The 25660-nt window shown below is 39.6% G+C and overlaps 2 protein-coding genes across 3 annotated transcripts in view; both read left to right on the top strand.

Annotated features, from left to right (window-relative positions):
* ank3a (ankyrin 3a) overlaps window positions 1-4780 on the top strand; it is a 149013-nt gene extending 144233 nt beyond the window's left edge. For both annotated transcript variants that reach the window (XM_059359182.1, XM_059359181.1), the window contains 2 exons: window positions 566-657; window positions 3260-4780. In XM_059359182.1, the coding sequence (XP_059215165.1) occupies window positions 566-637 (72 nt within the window). In that variant the 3' untranslated portion in view covers window positions 638-657; window positions 3260-4780. The remainder of the gene's footprint in view (window positions 1-565; window positions 658-3259) is intronic.
* A 1599-nt stretch (window positions 4781-6379) lies between these two features.
* LOC131993659 (coiled-coil domain-containing protein 6-like) lies at window positions 6380-24183 on the top strand. The gene is made up of 9 exons (XM_059359650.1): window positions 6380-6700; window positions 7841-7990; window positions 9943-10071; window positions 10660-10763; window positions 11484-11644; window positions 14279-14435; window positions 16662-16762; window positions 17984-18105; window positions 22939-24183. Exons 1-9 carry the CDS (start codon window positions 6446-6448, stop codon window positions 23131-23133), a joined length of 1374 nt encoding a protein of 457 aa, XP_059215633.1. The 5' UTR covers window positions 6380-6445; the 3' UTR covers window positions 23134-24183.
* The last annotated feature ends 1477 nt before the right edge of the window (window positions 24184-25660 follow it).

Below are 25660 nucleotides of genomic sequence, written 5' to 3' on the forward strand. Positions count from 1 at the left end.
TAAAAAAAAATTAATGAAACCAGTAAGATTTGATCCTTTCCTCCAGTGGTGCAGGTGAATTCTTGATTAACACTAGATTAACTGGTTTGGGTTAACTCTCCTCATTATATCTTTTCTGTGCAAAAAACCCACAGAAAAATGTAAATGCAGCCATTTGAAGTGCATTCTCGCATGTTGTTTTTTGACACTGTGTGGTATCTATTGTGTTTCATAACAAAGGGGATGCTGACTGTGCTCCTGACTGTGTGGTTTTAATGGTCTTTTAAAGTGTTCAACCGATTACTCAACAGTGTGATTAATGAGTGCCGTGACTCTGCAGTGAAATTACAAACTGCCTTTTTTTCTCTTTCTCACTCTTTCCATATAAACATAACTTCCTTACCTCCAGGTGTCTGTGTGGTTTGGGTCCTAATAATTTCCCTAACAATTAATCTACTACCAACATTCAGATTGCTGCTTTCTCCTTTTCTCAGTTTCAGGTTTGTGTGTTTGTTGGGTTATTTTCCTCCATCAGAAAATATGAATACTGCGTCTTAAACTATATGTCTTTCTGTGTGTTTTCTAGCAAGGGGAAGGGTCACGGAATAGCCGGCGAAAGGATGACAGAAGATCAGGGGATAAAAAGCTCCACTCATAGGGATGGTTGTGCTCTACCAGGTACAGAAGTTTACTGTCTTTCACTGTAACACAATCGCCATAGTATGTATGTATTGTATACTGTATTTGTCTATGCATTATTGTCCTCTTAATCTCTTCATGCTGCATTATTTTCCATATAATATGATTATATTAACGCAATACACCGCTGCTCCAGTTTCCAGCAATTTCCCGGAGCTCTCTTCTTTAATACATTCAGCTCCATTATACTCTGTTCCTAGCTCTCTTTAGTTATACTCAAGTCAGCTTACTTCAGTGCACTGCTCTTACTCACTCTGTACTCTCTCCTGAAAATGAATGAGTCACTATTTTGGCAAATACACTCATCGGTTTTTCTTCCTCTTCTTGCTTGTATCTTTCCAAAACTTAGAAATATGCTGACCGGCTCCGTTACAGTAATGTAGAAACAAGATGTTGTGCTTTTAGGGGGAGTTACGAGCAGTAACAGTTTCTTGATGAACAGCAGGCGTTCACAGTCACTTCCCGGCAACATGACGTCACAGTGGATAAGCTGCACAGACGTGCTGAGCAGCTGGATAAACCGTTGTTTGTCAAAAACTTGTTGCAGCAAGAAACTTAACCTAAAACTATAAAAAAAAGATGTTTCATGTTTGTTTATGTTAACCAAACAAGATATGTGTTAATTACAGAGCTGTAAAGGTGCTGGTAGTAGCATTTTTAACTTTGTAACAGCCAAGCTAGATGTTTCCACTCTTGTGTCCACTCTTTATGCTAAGCTAATCACCTCCTAGCACTGTACCTAATACACTGTTAGACTGTATCCCCATGGTTGCAAAATGGATGCGGCAAAAGTGAACTCTCTGATGCCTCAACAGTACATAAAACATGATTCACTGCCCTGTAGGGTGCCCTTCTATTAGAGAAAATGTGATGCAGTGCACTAATAGAGGCCCTTAAAATAGATTAACACATGCCCTCTTAGGCACCCTTGCCGTGGAGAAAACACGATCAAGTGCCCTCCACAGTGCTCTTCCAGGGGAGAAAACGAGATGCAGAGCACTTAAGGGTTTACAGTAAATGGAGAAAATGTGATGCAGCACTATGCTGGCTCTCCTACTTGCTAGAAATCTATCTACAGGCTGGTGCTTTTTTTTTTTCCTGCCCTGGCCCCTCAGACAGCCTGAGTCCGCCACTGTCTTAGTGCACATACATGAGAGTGATATTGATCGTCTCGTCTAACTCTCTGTAAGAAATGGAAATGTCAAACGACTCCTTTAATTCACCCGTCCCCAGATAGCTCTATCTCACTGTCAAACAGACTCAGCAAAAGGCTGACTGATGTCTGAGCCCGGTTATCCCCTGGCAGCATTTCTGCCCTCCGTGTTCACTAAGTGTGTGTGTGAACAAGGGACAGGACAGACGGGCAGAACGCACCTCAGCATTATATTGCCCCGCTGATACCCTCCATGCCTGTTTTTGTCCACTAAATCCCCAACTCACAGCAGCATTGTAGCATCCAAAAAGAGTTTGTTATCCCACTGGCCAGACTGTTAATCCCTACTGCTGTTCATCCGTGTGTTGTGTTTGCGATGAATCATTCCATCTGTACAAAACTGACTTGGAAATGATATGGCACAACTGTGAAGCCTAGAAAAAGAGTTTCTATGGTAACAGAGGTCACCATTAAAAAAAACCCACAGACCGTCAGATCTTGTTAACGTGTTGTCAATTTGTCATACAAGATAATGGAAGATTGTGACAGGTTTTTTCTTCTTGAAAGGGACAGTTTAGATTTTTTGAAGTGGGGTTGTATGAGGTACTTATCTATAGTGAGTGTATTACCTACAGTAGATGGTGGTCAGCACGCCCCCAGTTTAGAGAAGCAAGCTGGAGGACATGAACAGAAACTGTGCAATGTTCTGCTGTGGACGGGTGCAGCAGCAGAACATACTTTGGTTTAATTGTACGATATTTTTAGAATATTTTCACCGTTTTAACCTGCTGTCAACAACCGTATTTATGTTTACCTGATGGGAAACTGAAGCCACTATGCTCTCTTCAAAGCCACCAGAATCCATTGACAAAAACATAATTTTACAATGTAGAACATGGGACTTGCTCCTCTCCCACTGGCTCGATATTTTAGTTTGTTTGTGCTTTTCTGTTTCTTTGGTGTTTTCAAGGATTAGTTTGGATTCACCAAAGTCCAACAATAATAAAAGCAAACTGAACAATCGAGGCAGCGTTACCAACAACTCCTGTGTACTGCAAGGTTAAAATTACTGTTGTTGTCAAAGGAGTCTGGTGGCTCTTTAAGCAAGCACTGATTGAATTAACGGCTTCAGTTCTTTGTTAAAAATGGAACATTTGGTGGCCATTTTTAGGTGACTAAAATACTTTAGTACTACTAGATACTACTAAAGAAAGCATAGATAACAGGCTAATTAAAGAGAGGATTACACCCTTTGTGTATTTAATATGTATATGAAGTAAACATTTTCTTTAAAGTAATGTACATTTTTAGATATTAGTAAATGCATGGTATTTAGAATTATTCCTGTTGAAATCCTGGCAATTGTTATTGATAACTTTTTACATTAAATATGCTTCAATATGTGATTTACTATTTTGTGTCTTACAGATTTACAGGAACCAAGTTAGATGTTTCCTGGGAACATGTGTTCAGAGGGCTAGAGAGCTCCAGTGTGAGGACTTCAGGGTCCATTCTGCAACTATCTGCTTCAAACAAACGGTTTTAACGAGAGAGGAGTCGACCCTTCTGACTTACGCATGAGCATGAAAAACTCACTTCCTGTCAACGAAAGCACCGGGAGGTTCTCACTTTCAGACTGTGGTGGACACGTGGACATTGAATTCTGCTTCCTGTTTTGTGTGAAACAATACGTGCCATCGGTCCACTGGTGTTGTGAGAGATTTTTCTTTCTTTTGAGGAGCATCGTTTGTTGTGAAAACGATAAAAGACTCCATTACATGACAACCACACGGGTGCAACTGTGACCAAAGATGGCACAAGAGCTCAATCCACACGGTGGGTGGAAAGAATGAAGTAGACACAATAACACAAAAAAAAATCTAATGGAACACTTCTGATCCAAGTTCAACACTCGCCTTATAGTTTTTTCTTGAACCCATTGTTGTCAGGATGTAAATTGTTTTGGGATTTTTTTTTCTTCCTTTTTAAAACTTAAACTAACACAAAAGCTTTTTTCTGTATATAAAACTACAATGTGTAAAATTCTTAAAAAAGGGGTAAGCTACTGGTTGAGAACGCACTGAGGAGAATAACCTTTTCAAAGTGCTTTCGAAATTTATTGAAACGGTTCCACTTTTAAAGATTTGAGTGTAAACTTCACAGGTTCTTGTATAATTAATTATTAGAGCAGGTATAATGTTTGTACATGAAAAAAATGCTGGTTTGATTTTAACAGAGGAAATTTCCAGAAAAAAATCAAATTTCAGTAATTCCCAAAGTGGGAATGGATTTAATCCTACAAAAAGCAGCCTTTCAGAGTACTCATATTTTCATGCATGCTGTTCACATTATTTTAAGTACAATTTTTACAAGTTTGCAAACACTGTATTCAAATGACAAATAAAACCCTTTATCTGTGTACACATATAGCCCTAACATTTGTCACCGATTTTATATTTTAAATTGAAAGGGGATACCATTAAAACATTTATCATGTCGGGGTGAGGATGATCTATAGCTTCTTGAGGGTGTGATGTCTTGTCTGTTTATGTAAAAACCGGAGGGCAGCTTCTGCTACGAGAAAGAAATAATCTGAATGTAAATGCTAGTAGGCTGGCTCGCTGTAAAATTATAACTGTATTGTGCGTATTGGCTATAAGGTGTAGGAGTCTCTGTACACTGTTAGACTGTTCGTAATCATTTTAGCAGTGTGTCAATTTGGTTTCCTAACGGCTGCTGTGGTATTAAAGGAAAACTGGGGCATTTCATTTTGGATTTTCTTTTTTTTTTTTTTGGTGAAGTATTTCCTTAATTTAAAAACCTACTCACATTAAGGACACATAAAGACATTATTTGATTGTAGCTCTAAATAGCATATTGTATGACAAAAACACTGGATGGTCAAAAACAATTATTTAAGCATTAAATAAATTGTGTTTAACTCTGAAACTGTGTGATCTTTTTAGGCTTGAGAGTCTGTATATGCAGTGTCGAATAGAAACGTTTTCACTAGCTCATTGGCAACATTTTACTTTAGGAATTATCTTTGTATTGGTTTTCATTAGATGCCCATGTAGTTCAAGTGTGGTGTTCTACTGGTGCAATGGCTCAGTATGCTGATGTCTATGCTGTGGACATAAAAACTATGTACTTTTTTTTGGGAAGGGGTGGGCTAAGGGAAGTCAGGTAGGGTGCTGTACCACATCCCCTCGTACTACTGTGTCAATCAGGGGGTAGAGGATCCTTTGATATGGTTGAACTATCAATTTTGTCAATTTTGTTTGATATGTGTTTTCACCTGAGCAGATTTTTTGATGTACAATTCTTACTAACAGAGTGAAGCCATTGAAATGTAACTATTCTAGCACTTTGGTTATTCAAGGTCTTTTAGAGGCTATAGCAGCAATGATGCCACCACAAATGTTTCAGACGTCTTTAAAAAAAAATCAACCTAAAAATAAAAAAAATAAAAATGCATTGATTTCGCAATACAGCTGTTTCTGTTCTTGTCTTTGTGTCCTTGAACATTTCTTGTTATGTAACTGAATAAGTGTTGTACGAGACGCTGCCCTTCAATTAGACTTATGTGCTTTTTCCCCACCAAAGTGTCCTTGAGCAAAAAATCTCCAGAGCTGCTTGTTTCTATGTTTGGACTGCCTTTTGGGGCCAGGAAACAAGAAGGCCCTATGGGGATATTGTTTCATAATATATATCAAATTTATTTTGAATCAGTAATTGTTTTAACAGAGCACCATCCACTCCTGTTAACATGTTGTCATTTGGTCATACAAAGAAATGGAAGACCCTGAGTGTTTTTTTGCCTTTTGAATAGTCTTTTATTAGATAATTATTACACTCTTTTAATTAAATTTTATGGAAATATGAAGATAATATTTCCCTTAAAAATAATCTTTATTTGCATAATGCATGGCATTCAGCATTATCCCTGTAAAAAAACATCCTAACATGTAATCTATGATTTTAACAATTACATTATAATATACACATACATATGCTTTATGTGATGCACTATTTTGTGTCTTGCAAAAGTACAGGAATCATGTTAGATGTTTTCTGCATTGACAATTTAGTGGACAACCTGCTCAAGCCACAGCCATCCCATGGTAAAAGATAAGAATGGGAAAAAAAAAATTGTTAGGTCTTGCCTCTCAGGAGTACGATTTATGAGCATACATAGCCTACTTTAGTGAACATTTTATGCAGATTTTGACAAGAAAAATGTGTTATCTATCTATACATATACTAGTATATGTATAGATAGATAGATAGATAGATAGATAGATAGATAGATAGATAGAGAGCTTCTCTAAAAGACAGGACACACTTTAAGGCTAATATCATATTCAGCTCCAAATGTGCCTCAGGGTTGGAAGTAAAGTTGCCCACTTTGCACGGTTCATAAAGGTGTACTAAACATGGTACTAAAGGCTCCACTTTCATTTCTCACGGATGCATTGCGGTACTGGAGACATCCTGCTGGCGGCGCTATGCCGACACGCGTGAGCAAGGTCACACTGTGTACCATTGTGCTGTCTGCGCTCCTCAAACGCTGCAGCTGCCGTCTTCTCCTCTGCTCCACACTGTCGCACAGCCATGGCCGACAGCGCAAGCGAGAGCGACACTGACGGAGCGGGGAGCAGCTCGGCCACCCCGATGTCGTCCTCCGCCTCAAATTCGGGCAAACCGAGCATAGTCATTTCACAGTTTCGCTTGGAGGAGCTGACGAACCGCCTGGCCTCCTTACAGCAAGAGAATAAAGTTCTTAAAATTGAGCTGGAGACGTTCAAACTCAAGTGCAAAGCCCTGCAGGAGGAGAATCGGGACCTCCGCAAAGCTAGCGTCACCATTGTGAGTAACGTTAGCCAGCTAACTAGCTAAGTAGCTAGCTGCTGTTAACCTATTATGTTGCATTTGTCAGCAAGTTGGCTATGGCCAGTGTTGCTTGTTAAGTGCTAAATAGCCAATGTGAGCACATTTAGGGCGTTTCGTGGAAGTGCTAACTATATTTGATCACAACACGCTGGTGTTTTGCTAGCTCTACCCGACATTAGCTACATGCTAAATTAGCCAGTAGGCTAACGTTTGCTAGGTGGTTGGACAGCGATAGCAAGCTACTTTGCTTTGTTTTCTTTTGCATTGCTAATCTTGGCTAACGTTAGCTCAGCGGGTAGTTAAAATGCGGTAAAACATTACGTGGGCACCTCACGATTCAAGTTACTTAGTGATGTTGGCGTTTTGGTCAGCTGATAACTCACTGGTAGATATTGTCACCACGTTATGCCTAACGAGGATACGGTACCCGGGTGAAATAAATAGCCCAGCAGCAGGATTGGCATGGACAGGATGCGTCATGTCTTGGTGCTCTGTTAATCAGCCCCAGCTTCATAAAAATGTGTAACCGATCTGTTGGATAGATGGGAAGTATGCAGGCCAAACTTAGCGAGCTAGCTAAATGCCAGGCTCATATGTTGGCAAGTCAGTGCACAGTTCACCCTGTCCACCCTCTGTAAATGTGCGAGGCTTAACTAGCTGTTTGCTTTCTATTGTCCCTCTCATTGTTCCTGAACAACTGACAAATTCTGCCAGCTTGCAAAACAGAATTTGGCTTTGAGGTCAGTGAAAAATGAGGATGGAGAATTTGAGACTGGTGCTAACAAGGACACGCTGTAATGCTAACTGTTGTAGCTGTCCCAACACATTTCCTCAGTGCCCCCATGATTCACTCTTCCCCTCACTGTCAGTCACCCACTACTGCAATACCTCTTAAGTCATTAGGGGGAAAATCTGCTTCCTCTTTGGCTGGCAGACTTCACTGCAGCAGTTTTTGTTGATTGGTGCATATGTTTGCAGCACACCTATAAGCACAGTTGGTCAGTTTAATCAGGCTTAAATGTGAAAATCCAACAGTTTGATGTGTCAGATCTGAGAGTATACTTTACTGATGTTTGCCCCCCTTGCCACTGTCTCTCATTTGTTTCTCTCTTGCAGCAAGCAAGAGCGGAGCAAGAGGAGGAATTTATCAGCAACACCTTGTTCAAGAAGATCCAGGCCCTCCAGAAGGAGAAGGAGACCTTGGCGGTCAACTATGAGAAGGAGGAGGAATTTCTCACCAATGAACTGTCAAGGAAACTCATGCAAGTGAGTGATGGGAAGGAAAAAGGAAAATACCCATTTTTAACTCACTGGTTGGAGATGTATATACCAGGCACCATAAGGAATATCAGTTTGAAGTTTCACCCTTTATGATGACGTATTACACAGATATCACCGTGGTACAGAGATATTTTGTAAATGCCCAGTTATGCAAAGTTTTTGGCTGCAGTATTGTCAAGTGTGTTCAGCTTGAGTTTGCTGGGTAGGTGTCCTTGCACACAACCCCATGTATGAGTGTGCAACAGCTACTGCATTATCATCAACTGTATTGGTACTTGCCTGAAGCCTGGAAAGGCTCAAGATGACTTCACTGCGGCTGCTAGCTACTCTAAATGACTCTCAAATTACTCTCCTCCCGTCTGTCGGTTATTTGGTTCAGTCTGTTTTCCACATCTTATTTTCCCAACTGCAGAGCGCACACACGCTCTCACACTTTCAACGGCTAGCTGCAGGCTGACTAATGGTTTGTTGATGTGTAAAGAAGTGGGAGTCTGGAAGGGACACATGCAAATGCCTCAGCAGCCCCTGCTTAAGGTCATGCAGATGGACTTGTTTGGGCATTTGTTATCTTGCCTTCTCACTTAACATGAAACAGACCTGTGTCTGTCTCTGCCTGTCGACGTGGTGTTGACAAATGGCCAATCGTGCATGTGTGTACATGCATATTGTGTACACTAAGTGTTGCATTCTTGTGATGATGGAGGGAGAGTTAAGCAAATGTGGCCATTTATTTTACTGGGTGAGTAAATGCTCCTGTGCAGAAGCACGTCTGTAAACAATTTTGTCTGACCTGCGTTTTTCCCCACCATTACTTTTTACTTCAGTCAACTAAGCTTGAGTAGCAAAGTGCCTCAGTAGGGATTTGAATCAATGCTCCCACTTTCAACACACTTTATGATCTATATATACAATGTCAGTTTGATGCACAAAGTTATTTGCCTCATATTTTCAGATATCTTCTAATGTGCCAGCATAGGTTTGTCTTTTTAGAATGGATTCTGGTGAAGTTATCAATGCCATAATGCAGAGAAGACCTTCACTGAGTTACCTTTATGTTAAATATGTACACACGATTGCGACTGCTCTGGTGTCTCTTACAAACAGCGTCTGTATGAAGAACAGAGGAAGGCAAGTGGGATAAAATATCTCTGCAAGGTGTCCTTTGGCTGAAAATGAGATGTGTTTTCACACAGACTCTGGAGTTGCCACTCACTGCACAGTACAGTGGGTGGAGGCCTGTTCTACAGTAGTAGTTACAATAGTGTTTTGCCTTAAGGGAGGCACATAACCAAAACAATTCCTAAAATTGTTAGCTTGTTAATTGGAAGAATCATGGCAGCACTGGGTGCGGCAATTTCAGTGGCCTGTTCTTTCAATCAGATACTGCCGAGCACTCGACTGTATGAATGCAGTCATTGTAAGTTAAAACAAACTGCCTGGTTTTGAGGTGTTCTGGTTATTTCTGTTAATGGAAATGGTTATTTTTCCTTCTCCAGTCTTTTCCTATGAATTCATTTACATCCCTTTCCCTGTAATGAGTAATCGCTTATATAATACATCACACAGCTCTGTCCCATTTTGAATCAGTACTGAGCCACACCCATTCTTTGTATTGGTGAACTGCCAAAGGTGGTTTCTTAACTTGCCAAATCATTATTTTACGCTGTTATATCGTCCGGGAAGATTAACCAAGAATTTGGTTGAATTGTAACATCGGCTTCCTGTTTTGTTATACCCTTAATGTGTAAGCAAAATGTGATGATCTGACACCAGCATGTTTATTCACTGTGGTCACGGAATAGTTTTTATGTGACTCACCATGAGTCTCTTCTTGTGCTCTTTCCCCTCTCCCTTCTTTCTCATCTCCTTCGTCTCATCCACCTCCTCTTCTTCTTTTCCTCTGTCCATCCAACGTATTTCCCCCTTTTCCATCGCAGCTCCAGCATGAGAAGGCAGAGTTGGAGCAGCACTTGGAGCAGGAGCAGGAGTTCCAGGTTAACAAGCTCATGAAAAAGATCAAAAAGATGGAGAATGAAACCATTTCAAAGCAGCTAACCCTGGAACAGGTATGCTTATTGTAATAGAGTCAAGAGATTCCTGCATCCATTGGGGAACGACATATCCCTGATCTTGTGTGTCCAGTTGTTGTAGTATGAGTGCCAAAATTTCACCATCCTAACTCTTCCCATGAATGTTAGCTGGAAAGAACATTTTTGGTCTGTGGCTGAGTCAGACCTGTGTGTGCCGAAACCAATGTTTCCATGCTGTGATGACAGTGATTTTTCTGGAGTCTCTTCATCATTGTTGCTGCTCACTCATGAATATATGTCCGAGTGATGCTTGTGTAACGACATGTTTACGAAAAATATGACTAATTTTCAGCACAAAAACACCAATGAGCAGCCTTTTAAGGCCATTTCATATCACTTAACAATTTAGAGATATTTTTGGACTATTCTGCATTGTCATTTTTCAATCACTGTTTCTGTTACACAAGCCGGCATGGAGACTGTAGCGCTGTGAATGAGAAAGCTTGTCTGATCAGACCTTGTGTGTGCAGTGCAGTTTATTTGTGTGCAGTCCTGTGGATTCTTTTCAGCGTCAAGGCTTTTCTATCTCTAAACGTCACTCTCCACTTTCCTTTTATTCTCCAGTTGAGGCGGGAGAAGATTGACCTTGAGAACACATTAGAGCAGGAACAAGAAGCCCTGGTTAACAGACTGTGGAAACGAATGGACAAACTGGAGGCTGAGAAAAGGTAAAGAAGGATCATATTATGTGGTTAAACCTTTCAGTATCTAGAGGCGATGGGCATTTTAAAATCTGCTTCTTGCAGTTTCTTTCTTGATTCAAAGCTCGTTTTCAGTAACTTCTTTCATCTGTTGAATCAACTGATCTATATTTTAGCTTCAGTTATAAGCATGACATCTGCTAGGTTGTGTTAAACTTCTTCCATTACTTTCTTAACCCTTTTAAATGTTCCATCACTGCACACTTAACAGGTTTTAATATGGTGTTTTTGATGTGCTTTGCTTTGATATGTGACTATACCCCCATTCTGTCTGACAGACACACACACACATACACAGGCACACACAAAATGCCAGCCTGTCATCTGTCAAACTCGTGACTCAGCTTCAATTATGATGCAGAGTAAAATTGCCAGTGATTGAAAAACAGTAGCGTTCTGATTTACAGGGTAATGTTTTTGAAAGAGCCTGCTGAAGGGCCTGATTATATATGTAATTTGTCAGTAATTTTAAATTTGAGCACCTTTCAATCTGAAGATGCATCACATTACAAAACATTTATCATTTTTTACTTTCAAGTCAATTGTATTTTATTCAGCCAGTAGGCGTTTATCCAGTCTTGCATAAAAGCTAGCTTTTTTATTTGATTTACAAAAGCTTCTCATCGTGCCCATTATTTCAGTTTATGAATTATAATAACAGCGTGTTTTCTTTGTTTTCTAAACTAGGATCCTTCAGGAGAAGTTGGACCAGCCCGTATCAGCTCCTCCCTCCCCACGAGACGTTTCCATGGAGATAGACTCACCAGAGAACATGATGCGGCATATCCGTTTCCTGAAGAATGAGGTGGAGAGGCTTAAGAAAAGCCTGCGCACCACAGAGCTGCAGCGTAAGTGGCCTCTCAACTTTGTCACATGATCCACGGGAGTGTGCACTCTAAAGGGGCAGATGCCCTCAAGTGTTGATTAAGGATGTGATTGGTAGAACTGATCCTCTGATGAGCAGTGAGGGGCGAATTCACCCTACACCGTTTTCCATAGACCAGAAAGAACAGGATACTTTGACCTTGTCTGACACTGTTTACATCCTCGTTACCTCCACAGTCACTGGTCACATAACACCTGGTGATACTGAGGGTATATGAAGAAGTGGAACTGCACAGTGGTTAACAACATCCACACAAATACATATTTATTTTAAAACCGTGTTTCAAAACACAAATGAACTCTGCCCACACAAGCGTTTTAAAATCATATTAGAAGTAGTCTCCGTCATGACCAGTTCAGAGTGTGCCAGCGTGAAGAAGATGCAGAATATTTAATGTTACTCTACGGTTAAATACTACTGGCGATGGGGCGTACCGGTGGCTCACACTGGTAGAGCGCCTGCCATGTAAGCTGAGGCCTTGCTGCGGCGGAGCCGGGTTCGAATCCGGCCTGAGCTCCCTTTGACGCATGTCTTCCCCTCTATCACCCCCTTTCACTCTGTCACTGTCAATAAAGCATAAAAAAGCCTAAAAAATAATCTTAAAAAAAAAAAATACTACTGGCGCAGTAAGCTTGACCCCCCCAGTCCATCTGTAGAAAGTTGTGACCTAGAAATCAGAGACACAGATGATGTACCGTACCTGCTCTGCTGTGTACTATATATATTGCATACATTAATACTGCATGGAAATGCAAGCAGGTACCATTTTAAGAAGTGTCCTTGGTGCATTCAAGGACTCCTCTGAGGTCTGCTGTGAAATGTTATATTGTTGATACCTTCAAGAGCCCTCCAACATCCAACTCATTTCTTAGAGTTACCTTTTTAAAATGCATAAAACAACTTAAGTTGATAAAATATACAGTACTATGCAAAAGTCTTGAAATGCCTCGAAGAATAGATGCTGGTTTTAAGGTTGATTTTTTTTCTGTTCACTCACTTTGCATTTTGTTTATTGATAAAAATAAACTATTAATATTTCTATTTTTGAAAGCATTTTTATGTTACAATATTTTTTCACACCTGCCAAAGACTTTTGCACAGTACTGTATATGTCATGAAATCTCCACATATTACACACATGACAGTGAAGCCGCTTAATAAAATGTATGTTCCTGAATGAGGATGCTTCAACCAAAAATACTCCATTGTTTTGAAAACTCCTTCCTGTTGCATTGGTTTTCAAAACGACCTCAACTGCACTTTATTTTACCGGCTGATGCTTACCATAAAGACCAGCACATGTATACTGGGATCGATAGCATATATCCTACAGAGGTTTCAGAGGACTCTTGTAGTCAATGTTTATACAAGAAGATATGAAATTGATCCAAAAACATATGGATAGTATTCAGATTAAAGTTGTGGTGTTGTGTGTGTGGTTATAATAACCCTCAGAGGATGATAAAGAGTTCTGCTGGTGATACACAAAAACATCCACTTAACTCCTTCCTCCTGGTGACATGAATTGGCTTACAATCAGGGAAACGCCACTGACCAGTTCGACTCCAGTCACAAACCAGTTACAAAAATGTTCTGATTAAATTAACCAAGGACGCCTATTGCTTTCTAATTTCCTAAATTGTTGCTTGTAACATTGTAATCAAATAATATTGTAGACATTTTATTTTGCGTAGCACACAGGCTGATATAATCTTTTTTTATATAGAAATATGAATCCAGCTTGTCTGTTGAATGAACACTTGTTTTCTTAACTTCATAAAAAAATGTTTAATGCATGGATATATTTTGGTCTCTTAAAGCCCGTGCTGAGTGCACTTGTACACACATGCTCACACACACGCACACAATAATGCCAAACTATCTCCTCCCAGTAACTCTTTTCATGCACATGTATCCAATTAAGTCACACTTGCTTTAATAATCTTACACCTTCACTCTAGTTTAGTTATGGTTACTGCATTACCAAATGTGTTTGCTCATGAAATGTTGTTTGACTCCTACTGAAGCACATTGGGCATTAGCAGAATAACAGCACCATACATTATGTGACCATTAATAGCAGTTGATAACACTTGTTTATTTTTCAGACAGTCAGGAGTATTGACTCAGCTTGATATATCTCTGAAGAATTACTTGATTAATGGAGATTAATCTGTAGACATGCCTGGGTGTGTCTCAAAATTATTCTGCCTATGCACTGTTTCTCCCACTAGAGGGAGCTGTCACTCCAGACTTTAAAAAGAAGATGAGCTCAGTATGAAAACAGTTTTGACACTAAAAAAACATCACGACTTTGCTTACCTTGTAATCTGTTGTGTTTGTAGAGATCGGCATTGCCCCTCTGACTTTTCTTCTTTTTTTTTAAAACAGAATTTTGAAAAGAAAATGTTTTTTGAACGGGATATGTTATGTGTACAGTTTTCAATAAAGGCCATACATTTAGGCTTTTTGGAAGTGCAACATTTTTGATATGTAATGCAATGATGCAGTTGTTGTTGATGTTGATAAACAGAGGACAGAATTGGGTCTTGACAATATCTAAATGATGTCATCTGTTCTTTGTGTCCCCTCCCAGACACAGAGAAGCGTGCCCAGTACATCGAGGAGGAGCGACACATGAGGGAGGAGAACATCCGGCTGCAGAGAAAGCTACAGAGAGAAATGGAGCGCAGGGAGGCCCTGTGCAGACAACTGTCAGAGAGTGAATCCAGTCTGGAAATGGACGATGAGAGGTAGAGGATGGGACACATGTTTTGACAGATTTCTTTAGGTCATAATATCTTATTAATGGGGGGCCAAATCACATATATCAGTAAATCAAATTAGATGAGATGGTTGAGGGATTCCTTGAAAATGCTTGATTTTCAACAATATCTGGGGCATCTTCATCTACCTCACCACTCATGTTAACCAAAAGAATCCTTTAACATTGAAAATGAAGCAATCCCATCTTCATATTGGTTTGTCTCCTGATGTCTTACACCAGGCAGCTAACAGCTAGATATTAGCAAACAGTTGGTCATAATAACCAATGTTGATATACATTGATTGCAGTGGATTTAGATTTGATTATAAATTTAAAGGGAAAAGTGCCTGAATCTTACTCCTAAAAAGGCATACAAACCCTTTCTGAATATTGTTCAGAGTTTTCCTTTCACACCTGCAGTACACAAGATGGTTCATGTTGGATGAATTTCCACCTACTTGAAATGTTATGTTTGGTTTTGGCGAGGGGTGGTGCCTGGGTAGAGTCTGCTGGAGGCAGGACATGACGCAAAAAGTATGCTGCTCCTATTACAGTGTGTTGTTTATGTAGCCAGTATGTAGTTGGTCATAAACTGTCAAACTGTTGCTGTTCCTTGAATTTGTCCTTGAAGATTTCAGCGTAGGTCTTTACCTGCAGAATTTCCAGAATATCATCTTCTCTGCAGTTTGACATTTTCGTTGGCCTCGTTGTGTAAATGACCCTTTCCCTTACTCTTAAATGTTTGTATGGAGTGACATGGTAGAAAAATCATTAACATGCCCCCTCAATTGCTGTCTTTTTTTCAATAACGATGACCTATCCTACCTCCAATCACACATGGGCTAAATTGGACATTACAAGCGAATTGTTAAAAATTAGTTAAAAATCTGCATTTTGCATTTGGCTCAGTTGCTGACATTGCTGAATGGATAAAGGGAGCTTGAACCTATGAGAATGAAAAGAGGGAGCAGTGCAAAAGACATATCTTGCAGTAGCCAGCCAGGGGATTTGTTAGTGTCTAGGCTGTCTTGGTGATTAGGAAGGTACCAATATGGTACCCATATCAGGAAATCCATCTTTTGACTCTTAGGCACTGCCATGCAGTTTTGATTCAGGGCATAGTGGCCAAGATTTGTTCAGACAGCAGTGTTGATACAGAAAGACATCAAAATAATTAGCAGTAGCTTGGTTTCATTCTGCCAGGTCTGTGCTCGCTTGATGTAGCTGAAAAGAATCCAAACTATCAGGTTCACTTAAGCCAAACAGCATATTTGGACTCCTATCTGTGAGCCCTTTTCCTACTGGCAGCCATTACTTTAAAAGCTCAGGCACCCAAGTGCTGCCCAGATGGTTCCCCAGACCATTGTGAAACCAGACAGCACTTTGTGATTGACATACAGTCACAAAAACACTTACATCAAACTGCTCCATCTCTTAGTATGAGACCATCATCTTGCAGTTGTCAGAAATGAAAATATCTTATTGTTATCTTTTTATATTGTCTATCGCACTGGCTTTATTGCCTGTTATGTCAGTGTTCTTTTTGATTCTGTCTATTAAGCGTTTGTCGATTGTGCTCCTGTTGTTTTTGAAGCACCTACAAAAGTGTTATTATGTATACTATACATAATATATGCTCTGTAATTGTATGACATAAAAAACCCTACTTGCTTAGGTGCCAAAATTAAATGTTTGAGGAAATTCATCTCTTTGTTCTGTTGGTATTTTCCACATTCAAGCACATGTATAAATGTAGTGGCACAGAGCCCTAAGCAGTTAGGGGTTCGGTGTCTTGCTGAAAGGCACCTTGACAGTGCCCAGGATGTGAACTGGCACTTCCCCAGCTACCAGCCCACAGTCAGTACCTGGTCTATCAGGGACTTGAACCTGCAACTCTAATGTTACACTACCATGTTCCTATTAAAAGGGTCATATTAGTGGCTTTGTATGCCTTTTTTCCACAAAGGATAAAATCAACTTGCAACTTGTCCAAACCAGTAACAAGAAGGAGTTATGGTCCTTTTAATCTATACCACCAACGTTAAGTAGCCATAAAGGTGCTTTTAACATTGCATCTTAATGGGTTATCAATAATTCTTCATTGATGTGACACACTTTCTTTTTCTCTATCTGACCTCCTTCCTCCCTGTATGGATTGTATTGCTTTTGTTGACAACAGGATTTTTATGAACGGTTCATGTCATCCTCTCAGGTACTTCAACGAGATGTCTGCACAGGGCTTGCGAGCGAGGACCGTGTCCAGCCCCATCCCCTACACCCCCTCCCCGAGCTCCAGCCGACCCATATCTCCTGGTAGGTACTTTAAGATGGCCACTGTCCAGGAAAAACAACAGTCATCAAGTTGCATTGCGTCAAAGAGAATTGCCAACACAACAATCAAAAGCACCTTTGATATCAATTGATATGACTTGTTGCCAGACAACAGCCTTTATCTTTGCAACAAGGTGTAAACAGCCTAACATCCATCATATAGAATCTGGAACGAACACTCATTGATAAGTTTTTCAGGAAGATCATAAAATGCCATCGTGCTTATGTAACACATTATTGCCTACCAATTAATTTATTTTCTGATAAAGATGTATGAATGAAGGGTAGCCTATTGTCTGTAACGGTTCAGTATTTAACTGGAGAGAGCTGCACAACACAAAACCTAATAACAAAAACAAAGTTTTTTGGGGGGGGGTTTATTGGATATTTGAAGATATTTTTTGCCAAACCAAAACCCTGACCTCCTGTACTGTTGACAGCATTTAGACTACACCCCAGATGTCTTTGCAATACCAGAGTCCTGATGCAGAGAAAAATCATGCCATTCTAGTTCTGCTTAATCGGGTTTGGTGTGATTCAGCAGGATATCAGATTACAGCTGAAATGTTTGCACACTGATAGGACAGACCTAAGGTGCCGGAGCACTGCTGTTTTTTTCCTGTTTTGTCAGCCAGTTACACATTGCATTCACCTTCACTCCAAGTCTATGCAGTCCTGAAACTGGTGCAGTACTTCAGTCTCATCAACCAGAGTTGAATTTAGTTAACTAGAGTGGCACTCCCACAGACCTCTGCCATGGCTAATCATGCATTCACACGCTCCTCCGATGGTCCTATTTCCCAAGCTGGAAAGTAGTTGTTCCTACTTTTGGTGTGGTTTGAGCCCAGAGCATTGTTTCCAGTATTTGTGTGACTACTAAAAGCAGAAAAACTGATCTGATGAGTAATAATATATGATTGAGAAATTCATTTTAACAGAACATGAATGCCGTATCTTGGCATATTTACAAAAGTGAAAAATAATTTGTGTATCTGCCCAGTTATTCACATCCACTCCAAATTTAATAGGTCCTCTCTTGGCCTGCACTTCACCCTTCAAAGTTTCATGAAAATCGTTGCCAAACAGACAAACAACACCAAAAACATCAACTTGTTGGCAGAGGTAGATATAACAACTAGGATAACGAGTACATGCAGTATGTGCCACAATCTCTTCATGTCTGTCTTCCTGTTTCTGTCACAGGTCTCTCATATGGCAGCCACACAGTTGGCTTCACTCCTCCAGCGACACTGTCCAGAGCTGCCATTTCCCACTACAACACCCCCGCCCTGCACGTCCACGGGAGCTCCTCTCACGCCGTAGCGGTAAGTCACATCCACCCAATCCACCTTCACCAGATGTCTAGCAAATCGTGAGTATTTGTAGGATCTCGTAGATGTTAACTTATTGTGTGTCTTGATGGAAGGTGACAAAAAGTATTAAATCAACCACAAGAAAACTTTGAAGAACTTTATAAATGAACTTCTCATAAATTAGGGAGGACCTACTACATATTGCTGACTTTGAAAGTTTGTACACATAGAATTGAATTAAACACCTAGGGTCCACAAAATATAAGAAAAATAAAATTGTATTGTGTCACATTGTCTCTGACCAAGGCAATACTTAGTACATTCTTTCCTCTCTGTAGAATGAACAGACAGACAAGATAGACATCGTCAGATGTTAAGTCTGTAAATTTAGCGATGTAAACAGAATGCAGATAATATGCACAGAGACTCACTTAATGGTATTGTGCCTGGGGTTATGCCACCTATTGTTCACAAACACCACATAAAATGTGAAATAAAACAACAACTCTGAGGTCAACGGTAGTCTTTAAGCTGTAATATAAAGGGTTAACATTCACATCTGATGGACTGTAGTCTGTACATATTGTACTCCTGTTGTACATATGTCAATAAACCATAAAAGGGGTTATGAGTCCTACACTGTTCACTCATTACAGGTGCGAACATTTGCAAATCTTAAACTGGCTAGGTCATCACACAGATGTTGTTACATCACAGAAAATGGCCCACTCACACAGTGATACGAGAACATTACATGGCTCCATAAATGTCCCAAGGTCCAGTCGGCTTTGCATTTATCTTTTCAACAACACAGCAATAACTGAATCGAAACACCCTTATCTGTGTCACATATATGTCGTCAATTACTTTTATAATTTTATTAAGATTTACACCGAGGTCAGTGTCCGTTCTCGTAACTGATCAATGTGTTTTTAGTTTGTGACGGACACCTACATCAACAGTATGTCAAATAATGTGTGTTTATTACCCAATTGTTTTGTCAATAATCTAATCTAATAAGAATCTAATGAAGATTAATTTGGTTTCAAGAGATTTTCTAAACTAATGAGCCTGAATGTTCAGACATAATGATTTAAGGCAGAAGTAAGGCCAAAATTGTATGTTTGGTGGAGGAAAAGGGGACTTCTGAAGATGAGTGGGTTTGAATTTGGATTTTAATTGGCCACTTCAGATGTTTTGAAGAGGGGTTATATAAGGCCCTTATTCATGGTCAGTGTGTTATCTACAATAGATGGTCAGTATGCCCCCAGTTTGAAGAAGCAGACAGCAGTACCAGCACAGAAGGTCAACAATGTACTGCTGTGGACAGGGACAAAAACAGTAATTTTAACTCACAGGGTATGGGAGTTGCTGGTATCTCGGATAGTTTGTGTTATTGTGTGACTTTCAAATGGTTAGTTTGGATTCATAAAATAATAGAAACAAGCCAGCTGATCAAGGCAGGGTTAGACCAGCAACAACCATTTTATGTGAGGTAAAACTACTGTTTCTGTAAATGGAATCTGGTGGCTTTGAAGTGACTATAATGGCTTCAGTTCAACATGGGAAAGTGCTGTCTTAATGGCAAGTTAAAGCAATGAATTCTAAATATATCGTACACTCACACTGATACTGAAATTTGTTTTTACTTTTATTATTTTAGCTAAAATAAGGTTTGCTGCTGCCCCCGTCCACAGCAATGCATTGCTGGTTGCATGCAGTTTGTGTCTTTTTACACAAATCATGCTCAAATAAGGGTTCTGCCACCTCTTTGCTTCTGGGAGTGGAATATATCACCACCAAAGCAAACAAGCTGAGGACACACAACTGTCACCAACGTTCATCTTGATGAGTGGCTGAGCCCAAACATTGTCTGCAGTCTACAGTTGACGTAGCAATTATACCGGATAGTTTGCTACTTGGTTCACATACATAGTACTTTGTTTTGGGAAAATAACATTTCTAGGAGGCGGTTAGTCAGCGGGCTGTGTGTTGGTTTTGAACCAGTTAGAAGATGTAATTAAAGCCAGGAATGTAGGAGATGAGTCTTCTCTCAGCTCCTCTTTACTCTGAGACATTTCATCACACATCGCATTGTGAAATCTGCATCTCACTCATTTGCACTGACGGGAATGCTGCAAGTTTGGTACAGTTCAAGTGTTTCTTAACTGTAACTGATACATCTCACCACTTCCTTAACCCTACACCGCGTTCCAAATGATTACGCAAATTGTATTTAAGTGTCATAAAGATTACATGTTTTGTTTTTCAATTAAACTCATGGATGGTATTGTGTCTCAGGGCTCTTTGGATCACTGAAATCAATCTCAGACACCTGTGATAATTAGTTTGCCAGGTAAGCCCAATTAAGGAAAAACTACTTAAGAAGGGCGTTCCACATTATTAAGCAGATGACCATTTCCAAGCAATATGGGAAAGAAAAAGGATCTCTCTGCTGCCGAAAAGCATGAAGTAGTTCAATGCCTTGGACAAGGTATGAAAACCTTAGATATTTCACGAAAACTTAATCGTGATCATCCTACTGTTAAGAGATTTGTGGCTGATTTAGAGCACACACGGGTTCGTGCAGATAAAGGCACAATGAGGAAGGTTTCTGCCAGACAAAAACATCGGATTAAGAGAACAGCTTCTAAAATGCCATTATAAAGTAGCAAAAATATATTTGAAGCTGCTGGTGCCTCTGGAGTCCCACGAACATCAAGGTGTAGCATCCTCCAGAGGCTTGCAGTTATGCGTTATTCTATCAGTTATTCTATTCGGCCACCCCTAACCAATGCTCACAAGCAGAAACGGCTGCAGTGGGCCCAGAAATACATGAAAACGAATTGTCAAACAGTCTTGTTCACTGATGAGTGCCGTGCAACCCTGGATGGTCCAGATGGATGGAGTAGTGGATGGTTGGTGGACGGCCACCATGTCCCAACAAGGCTGCGACGTCAGCAAGAAGGTGGCGAGGCATGTTTTGGGCCGAATCATGGGGAGAGAGCTGGTCGGCACCTTTAGGGTCCCTGAAGGTGTGAAAATGACCTCTGAAAAGTATGTGGAGTTTCTGACTGACCACTTTCTCCCATGGTACAAAAAGATTAACCGTGCTTTCAGTAACAAAATCATCTTCATGCATGACAATGCACCGTCTCATGCTGCAAGGAATACCTCTGCATCATTGGCTGCTATGGGCATAAAAGGAGAGAAACTCATGGTGTGGCCCCCATCCTCCCCTGATCTCAACCCTATTGACAACCTATGGAGCATCCTCAAGCAAAAGATCTATGAGGGTGGGAGGCATTTCACATCCAAACAGCAGCTCTGGGAGGCTATTCTGACATCCTGCAAAGAAATTCAAGCAGAAACTCTCCAAACACTCACAAGGTCAATGGATGCAAGAATTGTGAAGCTGCTATCAAATAAGGGCTTCTATGTTAAAATGTAACTTGACCTGTTAAGATGATTTTGATTGAAATAGCTTTTGATTTCAGTAAATATGACCTCCGAATGCTGGAAAATCCAAAAATGAGCATTTTCAGTTCTTAAAAACCTATAAAATGTTATAAAACTCTGTCGTGCGTAATAATGTGGAACAGTGCATTTTAAGTTTTTTATTTAAAAAAAAATACTGTTATCATTGGGAGGTTTGTCCAATCACATTAGAATTAATTAAACTAACGGTTGATGACTTAAATTATGCTGACTGTCATTTGCATTGACTATTTAGGAAAATCGGAGAAAAAACTCAGTTGCATAATAATTTGGAACACAGTGTATGTCAAGATGCTGCACTTTCTTACAAATTGGACCTTGTGGAGTTCTTTTGTTATTCACAAATATGTTATAACACTTTAGAATCTAAAATGATAACCTTGTATTGCATCAATATATATGACTCTCCATCATAACTAAACAATTGAATTTGTCTTGTATTCACACTGAGTTCATTTTCAAACTATAAACCAAACTCCAATGGCACTGGATTCATAATGTTCAAGTTCCAAAGTTGATGGTATATCAATGCACAGGCAGGAAAAAAAATGATTCACTGATTACATTTTTCTGTTTAATTCTTTCAATGCAGCTTAATCCTTCCATACTTAAACCTTTCCTTGCTGTTATACACCTCTTGTTTCCTCCCTTTCTGGTGTTTCACATCCATTCATTTTCTCTGGGTGCATGTGGATGGAAAAGACCAGGTCTCTCCCATCACCACCCGGCCCACCCAGGAGTTGAGCAACGAAATAACTCCTTCTGGGAGATCAGAACCTCAGACAGATTAATTTTTCTCTAAACCCATTCTTTTTATTTTCTCTTTCCATTCTGCTGACTGGAAGTACAATTGTCACGTCATGACCAATAGTAGAGTTGGGTAACCATGACTGAAACATGTAACCTCGCCACTTATGCTCATATTTTACTTCAGTGGTTTGTTACCAAACACTGAACAAATAGAAGGGCTGACCTCTTGTTGTTTACACTGTAAAATATACCTTCTTCCTGTATATGCCTAAAACTAACTTAAAATCTTCACATGGTGTTGGTTTGATTTACAAAACACCTCAGTTTGCCACAAGTGACAGTTTTTTGTTTTTTTGACCATAGTGTCTGTGGGAAATTACTATCTTTTTTTCGATATATTTTGACTTGACTGAACAACGTTCTGGAGTTATTAAAAATGTTTGGATCACATGAGTCTGAAACATTCCTGTGGAGCCACCACTGTAATCTAATTCAACAAATTGTATAATAATATAATATAGTGTAGCTTAATCTTCAAATTTTTACACAATATTTATTTATTTTCCCTCTCTGTCTCTCTCTCTCTCTCTCATACAGAGGCCCTCACCAAGAAGAAGCGCCAGCCCCGACAAATTCAAACGTCCAACGCCCCCACCCTCCCCCAACACGCACTCAGGGGCCCAGCAGGCTCAGCCTCCGCTACCCCCACCAGCTCAGCCCATGGTCCAGTCCATGTCCTCCCCGGCAGCTATGTCGCAGCACGCAGCACAGCAGCCTCCCTCCCAGCCTTAACGCGACACACAGTCTCTGTCTTTGCGCGTGAGCGCGCCCACTGAATGCCACGACGCTACCGCAACAGCAGCTTCCATCATTACCAGCTCTGGAAGTCAAGTTTCTTACTCTTTACCAACTCCACAAAAGAAGCAGCTTCAAAAGTTTTAGAGGGGAAAGAAACAAGACGGCGGCTCACTCTCAGCGAAGCGGCCGCCTGCCAAATCCACACGTGGCGTTACTTAACTACTCTTAAAAGGAATGGATGGACTGAAAAATAATCGCTTCTGGGATTTGTAGGCCAATTATCTGTTCCACTTCTGTCTTGTACATGATGTTTTTGTTTTTTTCTTTGCTTGGGACTTTAGCTGGTTGGAATTGATGTTGTGGCGCTTCTAAGATAGCACAAACAGCACATAAAGTATGTTTAATGGTGGTGTTTTCTGATAGGTTGGATGTTTGGATCAATGGATGGATGTATGGCTAGAGAAATGGGCGAACAGATTGTTGGATGTGGTTGATTCTTTTCATGCCTATAATATGACACTCGATTGCAGTAATGTACTCCACTCCGGCTCACCCCACTCCCCTTGGTCTCTGCAGCAGCGTCAATATGTCACACTGACCCCGAGCTTAACACTGCTTTGATTAGGTCAACAAGAGGTGTCACAGAAGACTGCTCGGAGTTTCTCCTTTTTATAGGGCATTGATCAAACAGCTCGCGCCACAGTAATTTTACTTTCTGAAAGCATTTAAGGCTCTGCTGCTCTTCAGTTAAAAATGAAAAGGAAAAAAGCATCAAGGAGGATGGACACTGGTACATAAACCACAGATAAATGTCGCCTTTTGAGGTGTTTTAAAAATGTAGTCTGAGGTGTTACAACTTAGTCATGTACTCAGTCTCTTCTCTGCTCTTCTCTCTCTTTCTCTGGTGTATTTCTGAAAGCTTCTATCATCCGTGTGGATATTCCTCATCAGAAAAGGAAAAAAAAAACATAATGCTCTTTACACTAAATATACATACTGCTAAAACATTCTAAATGAATGGTACTGTTGAACTAAATTTCTATGTATGATTAAAGCTCTTGAGATGATGACTTCTGTTTTTATTGTCAGTTTATAAATAGCATACTGCTACTTGTTTGTAATGTGAGAGCAAGCTATGCAGTTTTATGAACTGTTGCAAATAATCAGTCTGTTTTTTTTTCTCAAACGGGAGGCTGCGTATTGAGGCACACGTTGAATTTGGCACATCCTCTATATATATATATACATACATATACATATATATATATACATATATATATATACACATATATATATATATATATATATATATATATATATATACATACACATACATACATACATACACATACATACATACATACATACACACACATACATACATACATACATACATACATACATACACACACACACACACACATACATACATACACACACACACACATACATACATACACACACACATACATACATACATACATACACACACACACATACATACATTCATTCATGTCATGGAAGGAAATATAAGACCATTGTTTTCTTCAATTTCTTGTTCATTTTAATGCCTGGTACAACTAAAGGTACATTTGTTTGGACAAATATAATAACATAACACAATATAATAGCTCATAAGAGTTTAATTTAAGAGCTGATATCTAGCCATTTTCCATGGTTTTCTTGATAACCAAAATCATTATTAATAAAAAGGAAAATGGCTCTTAAATAGCTCTTAAATTAAACTCTTATGAGCTATTTTTGATATATATCCAAACAAATGTACATTTACTTGTACCAGGCATTAAAATGAACAAGAAATTTGAGAAAACAAGTCTGGTCTAATCATTTTTTTCATGACTGTATATACAGAAATAATGTATTTTTGATCGTGGGGTGAACTGTCCCTTTTAAGTAAATCTGCACCATCAAAGCTCACACATGGGGAAACTGCCTTTCTCATGAAATTGACACCTCCAGCTTTTCTACACTTCAACACTGGTAAGATTTATTGTTTTATTTTCATCATACTAGCGTGGAATATGACCTTGTAATGTCTGACTGAAATAATAGTGCCATAAAATTTGCTCACTATTTTCCGGGTCCCTTGAGGATAAATTCTTATTACCAAAGTACTGCCCCTCACTGTTCAAGAGCCTCCATGAGGTTGACATGATTGGTTTAGAGTGAAATTATGAAATTGACTGTCATAAATTTTGGACAGACATTTATAGACTCTAGTATTGAATTGTACAACCCCAATAAGGGCAATAATCTGCTAATCCTTTGTGAAATGTATGAAATTGAAAACTGTACGTAACAATATATTTTATGTTCAAACTGATAAACTTGTTTTTGTAAATGTGTACTATGAATTTGATGCACTCTGTTTTTGTTTTACCATGTTTCAAAAGTGGGGACACTCTGCTTCAGCTATACTTGTAAAGTGCTAATTATGTCAACTCTTCTTGGATTGCTAATTCTTCAAATTAGAGTGTGACCACAGTAAACGTTTACTAAT

This window comes from Centropristis striata, chromosome 20 (assembly GCF_030273125.1).
Source record: "Centropristis striata isolate RG_2023a ecotype Rhode Island chromosome 20, C.striata_1.0, whole genome shotgun sequence".
Classification (NCBI taxonomy): Eukaryota; Metazoa; Chordata; class Actinopteri; order Perciformes; family Serranidae; genus Centropristis; species Centropristis striata.